At 35.6% G+C, this 9,848-nt stretch overlaps 1 protein-coding gene across 1 annotated transcript; it reads right to left on the bottom strand.

Annotated features, from left to right (window-relative positions):
- Positions 1 to 73: 73 nt before the first annotated feature.
- On the bottom strand, positions 74 to 7,534 carry LOC306847100 (caspase-6-like). Its single transcript, XM_079380874.1, has 8 exons — positions 7,270 to 7,534; positions 6,995 to 7,033; positions 5,048 to 5,087; positions 4,815 to 4,964; positions 4,480 to 4,556; positions 2,039 to 2,214; positions 1,782 to 1,929; positions 74 to 1,630 (listed from the first exon to the last, which is right to left on the bottom strand). Exons 1-8 carry the CDS (start codon positions 7,298 to 7,300, stop codon positions 1,395 to 1,397), a joined length of 897 nt encoding a protein of 298 aa, XP_079237000.1. The 5' UTR covers positions 7,301 to 7,534; the 3' UTR covers positions 74 to 1,394.
- Between the last annotated feature and the right edge of the window lie 2,314 nt (positions 7,535 to 9,848).

The following is a 9,848-nucleotide window of genomic DNA, read 5'->3' as shown; positions in this document are numbered from 1 at the left end:
GTGGTGGAATCTTTTTTTTCCAGCCATTGACATATTTTTTGAATAAAGTGTCAGTCAAACTAAACAGTAATTTAGTGTACAATTCATCAGTGAATCTCTTTATTTTATTAGAAGTGCAGGCCTGCAATACAAAAAAACAAACAAAAGATTTCACTGTATTAAAACATTCACCACAATAACATTATAAGTGCTGATTTATTTGCAAAGCATTCTTATTACAAATGATAAACTATTTCCTTGAAGCATCCTCTGAGATTTTATGTAATTTCTATTTTTTTTTTTAAATCAACTCTGTTTAACAATTTGGGAAAACCTGCTCTATAACCCTAGAATTGCTATATAGCAAATATAGAGCTAGGCTTAAAATGCAGAGGAATGTTAATTGAATACAGAGGTAAGAATATTCAATTCTAACAACTGCACATGCAGCAAAAGTTAATTATACAGTATGTTGCAGAACAGCCAATTTCCCAATAATCCATGTTCAAACAGAACAGAAAGCAGTCTCATTACTAGGGAAATGAATACCTCATTCTAAAAGAATATCTACGTTATCAAAGAGACTGTGACACATATGAGACTTGCAACAACATTAAAACAGCCATTCTATAAATTCCACCCCAAGCTAATAGAGCTGAGTAAAGAATGTGTAAAGATATTCAGTTCTTATATATTTACTTTTAGTTTTAACTAAACAAGTACCACATGTGATGAAACTCAACACCAAAAGACAAGTGGCCAAAAGATTTGAGGTGTCAGAAACATGTGAAAGTGTAGTGTATCTCTGTGACCGGATCTTTAAAAGTCGCTCTTTCCAATATTTAAGACACATGTACGGTAAAAAATTGAAACAAAAACCATAATTCCCCATATAGTTCCATGTAGTTTGTATGCAAAGCTGATTTTCAAGTTTTGTTTTAAGCCGTTTAAACTGGAGTTTCTTGTTTTGTTTCTCCCCGTTTCAAACTAAACTAAGTTCTCAACAGCCCTTGAGGTACTAATATGTCCCACAGATTAAGAGATCATGCTTTAGTGCTATTAATGACAGATCATGATCATTAATGTAGTGTGCAGTAAAAAAAAAAGGCCATAAATTTCAAGGTTTCTTTGGTCCATTTTCATAAGTAGTTTTCCTTGCTCTAAAAAAACAGGAATGTCTTCAGTTAATTCAAAGCACTTTTGTATTGCTAGTGTAAACCTAATATCTATCATAATTAATGGGTAAAAATTTAAACCATTTGCACATGTAACCCTGAGTTTGTCAAACCTCCAGGCTAAAACATGCAAACCTGCATGATTTCCATTTTGAAAATTATGTATATTTAGGAGCACAACATTAAATCAAATAAAATAATCCCTGAATTTTTACCTGCAATAAGGCCCTAACAATAATATTATTTCTTAGGCCTGAAAAATAGCTTCTTAGTGAGCATGGAGGCAAAGCAAGGCACTTGTTTTTTGCCTAAAGCGGAGCGATCCTTGCAGTTTGATACACTGCGAATGGAAACCTTCCTGTTAACAAGTGTCAGGATATCAGTGAACTCCAGTGTAGATCCATAATGCCTCAGGATTTCACACAGGTCCTGGATGTACCACGAGCCATTCACCGTCTCACGATGAGAGTAATATCCTTTACAAGAATAAGAAAACAATCTCAGTGACTGCTTAAAGTGACATAACTGTAAAATCAAGGAATTGCATTTAATCCAGTGCGGAAAAGTACACAGCTAACATATCTTGGTAAAACAAAGCTAACAAACGAACAAAAACAAAGCACTGACCTTCAGCTACTGAATAACACATAAGGAAATCTGCTCCTGCTGGAAGGGTGCAGAGCACCCCCGCATCCACAACCACTTCATTGTCCATCTGACTGTCCACCACATCCATTGGTGTCACAGCATCATCATGTTTGTCACCACGACATGCCTTATGTTCAGAGAAATTCATGCATTTGCAAGAGGTGTAAAATGTGTATTCACATTGCATTACTGTAAATGCACAGCAAAGGACATTTTGTGGAAGGAGGACAAATTACCTGCAAGATGAAGATCTTGGGTTTTCCTACAAGGCTACGGCATTTATTCCCCTTGAACAAATCAGTGATTTCTTGAATTTCGATCTGCCCATCATTGGCATAGATGTGACCATTTTCACCATGACTTAAAAAGACACAGACAAAACAGTCTGCATCTACATGGTTAGCAGCAGCGGCTGAAATCAAAAGGAACACTCTGGATTAAACAGAACCTAAAATTTATTTGGAGCATGATGTGGCATGCGGTTTTGACTTTTCCCTCAAGTTATAATTTACATGAATGATTAAGTTGATTCTAGCACACCAGTCAGTGCTATAGCTATAATTTTGAAAGTGTGATGTATTTAACATTTTTTCAGATTTTACTCTGGTGTCGACTTCAGTTGTAAGTATATTAATGCAGTGTTTTTCAAATTGAGAGAAGAGTCTAATTTTTTGTGGTAATCAAGAGTAGAGCTTTTTAAACTACAGTAGTCAACATCTGAAGTGGTTCAAAAAAGTTAATCAAAGTTGTCGTAAGACAAGAATACATTTTGGTTTTGGGACAACTTTAATTAATGGTTTTGATCCACTTCAAATGTTGACTACTAATATACAGGTCCTTCTCAAAAAATTAGCATATTGTGATAAAGTTCATTATTTTCTGTAATGTACTGATAAACATTAGACTTTCATATATTTTAGATTCATTACAACACAACTGAAGTAGTTCAAGCCTTTTATTGTTTTAATATTGATGATTTTGGCATACAGCTCATGAAAACCCAAAATTCCTATCTCAAAAAATTAGCATATTTCATCCGACCAATAAAAGAATGGCCATTATGTTCAGTTATGCACTCAATACTTGGTTGGGAATCCTTTTGCAGAAATGACTGCTTCAATGCGGCGTGGCATGGAGGCAATCAGCCTGTGGCACTGCTGAGGTGTTATGGAGGCCCAGGATGCTTCGATAGCGGCCTTAAGCTCATCCAGAGTGTTGGGTCTTGCGTCTCTCAACTTTCTCTTCACAATATCCCACAGATTCTCTATGGGGTTCAGGTCAGGAGAGTTGGCAGGCCAATTGAGCACAGTAATACCATGGTCAGTAAACCATTTACCAGTGGTTTTGGCACTGTGAGCAGGTGCCAGGTCGTGCTGAAAAATGAAATCATCTCCATAAAGCTTTTCAGCAGATGGAAGCATGAAGTGCTCCAAAATCTCCTGATAGCTAGCTGCAATGACCCTGCCCTTGATAAAACACAGTGGACCAACACCAGCAGCTGACATGGCACCCCAGACCATCACTGACTGTGGGTACTTGACACTGAACTTCAGGTATTTTGGCATTTCCCTCTCCCCAGTCTTCCTCCAGACTCTGGCACCTTGATTTCCGAATGACATGCAAAATTTGCTTTCATCCGAAAAAAGTACTTTGGACCACTGAGCAACAGTCCAGTGCCGCTTCTCTGTAGCCCAGGTCAGGCGCTTCTGCCGCTGTTTCTGGTTCAAAAGTGGCTTGACCTGGGGAATGCGGCACCTGTAGCCCATTTCCTGCACACGCCTGTACACGGTGGCTCTGGATGTTTCTACTCCAGACTCAGTCCACTGCTTCCGCAGGTCCCCCAAGGTCTGGAATCGGTCCTTCTCCACAATCTTCCTCAGGGTCCGGTCACCTCTTCTCGTTGTGCTGCGTTTTCTGCCACACTTTTTCCTTCCCACAGACTTCCCACTGAGGTGCCTTGATACAGCACTCTGGGAACAGCCTATTCGTTCAGAAATTTCTTTCTGTGTCTTACCCTCTTGCTTGAGGGTGTCAATGATGGCCTTCTGGACAGCAGTCAGGTCGGCAGTCTTACCCATGATTGCGGTTTTGAGTAATGAACCAGGCTGGGAGTTTTTAAAAGCCTCAGGAATCTTTTGCAGGTGTTTAGAGTTAATTAGTTGATTCAGATGATTAGGTTAATAGCTCGTTTAGAGAACCTTTTCATGATATGCTAATTTTTTGAGATAGGAATTTTGGGTTTTCATGAGCTGTATGCCAAAATCATCAATATTAAAACAATAAAAGGCTTGAACAACTTCAGTTGTGTTGTAATGAATCTAAAATATATGAAAGTCTAATGTTTATCAGTACATTACAGAAAATAATGAACTTTATCACAATATGCTAATTTTTTGAGAAGGACCTGTGTATGTATGTGTGTGTGTGTATATATATATATATATATAAGATAGATAGATAGATAGGTCAATAAAAACAATGTCTGAATATTGTAAAAATAATTATATCACACATACACATATATACACATACATATAGATGTGTGATATAATTATAGCCTACTTAAAAAAAATGTAATCAGTGCCAAAGATGTTGCTAATAAGCTGCTGTGTTTAACCTGAAACATTTAGGTTGGGCTCCCATTTCTCAAAACATTAAAGAGAAAATATTGAGGCACCTTCGCTGATTGTGGATAAAACTTCTTCCCGTTTGTAATCATCACAAGCCTTGACTTCAAAACCCAGGTCTTGAAATCTGACAACGGATATGAAAGAAAATTGACAAATTAGTTATTTTTCTATTACTTTAAAAAAAATACAGGAAAATGACTTTCTTTTTCAACCAACACACTGTTACACAAAGTCATGTTTATGTGGCAAACACAGAGGTCATGTGATACATATATACTGTCTGGTGTGTGTGTGTGTATATATATATATATATATATATATATAAATATATAAAACACCATTTGAGCACTATAATTATGACTTTGATTACGTTGCCAAATACCTTCTAACAAGGTTCTGCTTGTCTGCATTTGTGCCAGAGCGGTTGTTCAACATGAGCTGCCAGTAAAAACTTTCATGGTTAAAGATCAGAGCCATTCCTCGCTTCTTGTGGTCCATCTTATACTCCTCATTGGGATCCAGACTGAATACACTGACAAACATGATAGAAAACGATATAAATATGCTTGAACTCAAAACTGTACAATATCTACATGGTTACAATAAGGTTTTTACCTTTGATTGATGCTATCAGTTTCATTTACGTTCTCTCTGACTGAAAGAAAAGACAAAATCAACACAAACCACTAAAATTTTATTTGCAAAGCAAGAATATGAAATATGCAAATGTGCAGTGGATGTATTCAAGCCATAAAGATTCAAACTACAGTGAAAAAAAATGCAGAGGAATGTTAATTGTGTACTAAGTGGCGTATTACAATGAAGACCTAAAGTTCAGTGAAAAACACTGAGGTGAAGCATGTATTGTTTGTTGAGCACCTGGTCAAGCTGGATTTCAATAGCATTACAACCAGGGGTCTGTTTCATAAAACAAGTTTACCAAACAAGCCAGGCTTATTTCAGTTATTCTGACTTATTTTGAACCAAATCAACTGACAATAAGTCAAGCATGGCAGAGTCAACAGGCAAATTCAATATTTACACTAGGGCTGCAACTAACGATTATTTTGATAATCGATTAGTTGGCCGATTATTCTTTCGATTAATCGATTAATCGGATTAAAGAAATATTGACCAAAAAAAACACTATTCCACATTCTGCCCAATGTCCTTCAAACAAACGTGACAACTGAATGCTATGAAAACATACAGTGCTTAATTTATTAGACCACTTATCATAATAAAGAGAAAACATATTTTAGAAATTTGTCAAAAAAAATTTTAATTTAAAAATGTTATTGTCATTTATTGGACATAATAATAAAAAATGTCCTCATAACAGCTTGCATTCTTGCTGGTATTGTTTATGTACTTTTTGACTGCAATTGGTTATCGCGAAAAAAAAAATACTCAAATAAAAAATACAAAAAAAAAATAAGTGCTCTGGTTTTCTTTCATAGATAACAGCAATAATGATATTATAGCATTAAAAATAGCCTACTACTGTTACTAAAGAGCTTACACATATTGGAGTACTAACCAGTACAGAAAGCCGAAACATTATTTTGGTTATCACCAATACTGTTACTTTAGAGCAGCAGTGGCACAAACCTTACATAAACACATTGTTAAACTTACATAAATTTGTTAAGCATTGTAAAAATTGAATATAGTTTAAACCTCTATTAAAAATTAAAATAATAAAGATAATAATAAAGACGAATAAAAACACAAACTCAGTGTTAACCAACAGGTAAGAGTAATGTTCTGCAGGAACTACTTTGATCACAGTCACCTCGTCATTTCTTTATCCTGTAAAAGGCCGTTATGGAGCGTCTCATGTTTATATTCAGACAGACAATTACACGCTGTTATCCCTTTAAAGTTCCTACTCTCATAAAATATTTTAATTTATTTTAAACCTTAAATTAACTTTCAACAACAGATAATTCAGCACAGTGGATATGTTTGGCTGAAAAGCCTATTAATTGTCTCCCTCTCTACTGTGTTCTGTCCGTCTGACGCGCGTGCGCGCGCCCGCCGCGCCGGCGCTCATTCGGTATTTTAAACTTAACACAGACTGTCAGGACGGACCTTTATGCAAAAATGGAAATGCTCGCGTGAATTTGTGGCATTTATAGATAAGGATATGACCGTAAACTGAACGTTTTTGCGCTGAGGACGCACACGCATCTGTCAAAGCGCCTGACAGGGCAAGCCATGACTCTTATGCATTAACTTAAAGCTTAAAATAAAGAATTATCATGTTTTGGGCAGCTTGGATCACGTGCTTCTCCGGCAGAATCTCATTCTGTTTCCTCCACTATTTTTAGATGCATTTTGTCCATATAAATGCATTATTCAGTGCCGTAATTTGTCTAACCAGCTGAAGTTGGACGTGCACTGTGGGCAGACCCGATTAATCGATAATGAGAATCGTTGTCGATGATTTTCATAATCGATAATAATCGATTTTATCGATTAGTTGTTGCAGCCCTAATTTACACCATACAGATCCTTCTCTCTGATCATACACGAGATATAAACTGGATTCATCTCTACCTGTCTGTCCCGCTGAAGCGCTGTCCTTCTCCACAGACCCTAAGGAGAAAAAAAGAAACATATTCGGGACTTAAATGTCATATGAACTGAGTTATTATCAGCCAGAGGAGCCCGGTTGTAAATGAATACTTGTGATTCATGTTTAGACAAATACCACCCACTTCAGGTGCTGGAATAAGGAAATGAATCCTGCAGTGTCTCATAAACAACATTACGTGTGTACAAATATTTAGTTAACGTTACTTTTCTTACAGGATAACTAGATAAAAGCTTACCGGATTGATCGCTCTTGACTTGACTTGCCATCGCTGCTTCAGTGGAGAGAATCTGCGCGAGCACGAGGAAGGTTTTAACAAACAAACTAACAACAGCAAACACAGAATTGACTAGTCACCAAGCGCTACACCTAACGTATGAGATGGCACTGAAACACTAACCAATCACAGGCCACTACAACCTTAACCAATCATAAATCGATAAAATGCCAACCAATCAGAGGCGGTGTGTCGCGGTCGAACCTTTGGTCGAACTGCTCGGATTACTGGTTGGTTACAACTTCCGCGTTGAATTCTTCCTTTCTTTCCTTGTCTTTCTTTGTGACACAGACATTTCAGCATAACATAACACAGGGACATACAACAACCTTCATTCACTATAATATAATATTATATTACATTATATTATATAGTATGGTAATTATGTTGAATTCTTTAATTCTTTCTATCCTCCTTTCTTTGTCACAAAGACATTTCAGCACAACATGACACACAGACATTCACAACAACCTTTATTCACTATTATATTATATATTATATTATATTATAACATCACATTATATTATATTATATTGTATGATAATTATGTCTGATGCCTTACTAGGTCTGTAGACATTTGGAGTAAAGAAAGGGAATTTATCAAAATGATTAAATAAAAAATGCTGGGTTAAATACAAGAGTGATATAAACAGGCTACAATAACCTTGCCTATTAACATTTCCTATTTTAAAAAATATTATAAAATAAGATTATATTATATAAAAACATTTGAATGAGATTTAAATGTATTTAAGGGATTTAAATACAATTTAAAGGTATTTAATGGAGTAAAAAAAGAAAACTACAGTTATTGTAAAGTAATGCATTTGACAAAACTCAGTATTAAAATACAGGATCTACTGTATCATGACCAAAATATTTGACATGTAAAAAGTGTAGTATATCTTTGTGACCCGATCTCTAAAAGCCAATCTTTTCAACATGTAAGACACAACATGTAATACTGACAGTGTAAACAAATACCATAATCCACCATATAATTAATCCCATAATTGCTAAACGTTTCTAATAGTGTGTATGCAAATGATAGGTAAGTAGGGTTATGCTCTAAGATGATTTTCAAGTTTAACTGCCATTTAACTGGAGTTTCTTGCGGTGTTTCTTCCCCTTCTAAACTAAAGTAAGTTCTCAACAGCCCAGGAGGTACTGATGCACGTCTCACAGATGAAGAGATCTTACTTTACAGCTATTAATGACAGATCATGATTATAATGTAGTGTGCATTGATAAACATCACTATAAAATAAATTTTATGAATTTAATTTTTTCATAGGTCTCCTTTAATTGATCTTTTTAGTTTTCCGCACACTAATAACTGGGAATGTCCTCACCTTGGCCTGTAGGTAATTCAAAACATATTTTGCATTGCTACTGCCTGATACATAGTGATAAGCAAAACAATAAACTAAATATCATCCAACTATTAATGGCTTAAAAATAAAAATAAAACTGAAATACTTGCACTTTGTAACCTTGAGCTTGTCAAATCTCCAGGCTATGACATGCAAACCTGCATGATTTCCAGTTTGAAAATGAATATATAGGAGCTCAAAATAAGCTAAAAAACAAAATAATATAATCCCTGATTTTCCACCTGCAATAGGGCCCTAGCACTACTGTTTCTTCTTAAAACTATATATGATACATATTTTTTTTTTAAATATAAACAATAAAAAGGTAATAATTTTCATTTTGTGCCTACTACGCTGAAAACAGTTCTGTTAATGTTTCTTAATTCAATTGAGGAATTACAGTACTTGAATCATAATTTTTTCAATTGAAAACAGTGAACTTTGACACACACACACACACACACACACACACACATACATTGGTTTTGCATATATTTTTTGGGACGTTACACAGATATAACCTACCCCCTCACAGAAAATATTCTGTATGATTTAAAAGCTTGTTTCCTCACGGGGACCAAAAATGTCCCCACAAGGACAAGGATTTTGAATATTGTCATCTTTGTGTGGACATTTTTTCCTCCATAACGTATGGTATAGCTGAACCACACAAATTGGGGTGGGACTCAAAATCTATAGTGATTACATCACTTCTCAGCCCACACTTGTAGTTTTTACTTGCAGTAGCAAAATTAGCAGGCACATAGCAAAATTTAAAATTGCAACTTTATTAAAAGATATTAAAAGATCTTTTTAAATAATTTTTTACAGTCTGAAAACATGGCAACACACAAATTACAGTAAGTGCATAATTATGTGGCACATTGATATTCTGGTCATATTTTTCCAAGCACATTTCACCTATTCCAAACCACATCAATCTTAATAACCAGAGCCGATCCTCCCTATACGCAGAATACACAAGCTGCGTAGGGCCCCTGAAACACCAGGGGGCCCCCTTTCTCTCAAAGACGTTTTAATTTTAGTTTTTGAGTTTGGCCATCGGTTATGAAAACATGAATGATCATTTCTTTTAATGTGGTGAGCTGTCACCCTCTCTACGTAAAAATCAGTCAAATCATGTAACGTGAATGTAGTACAGTCTCT

This window comes from Barbus barbus (assembly GCF_936440315.1).
Source record: "Barbus barbus genome assembly, chromosome: 3".
NCBI classification, from domain to species: Eukaryota; Metazoa; Chordata; class Actinopteri; order Cypriniformes; family Cyprinidae; genus Barbus; species Barbus barbus.
This window is presented reverse-complemented; position numbering and strand designations above follow the sequence as displayed.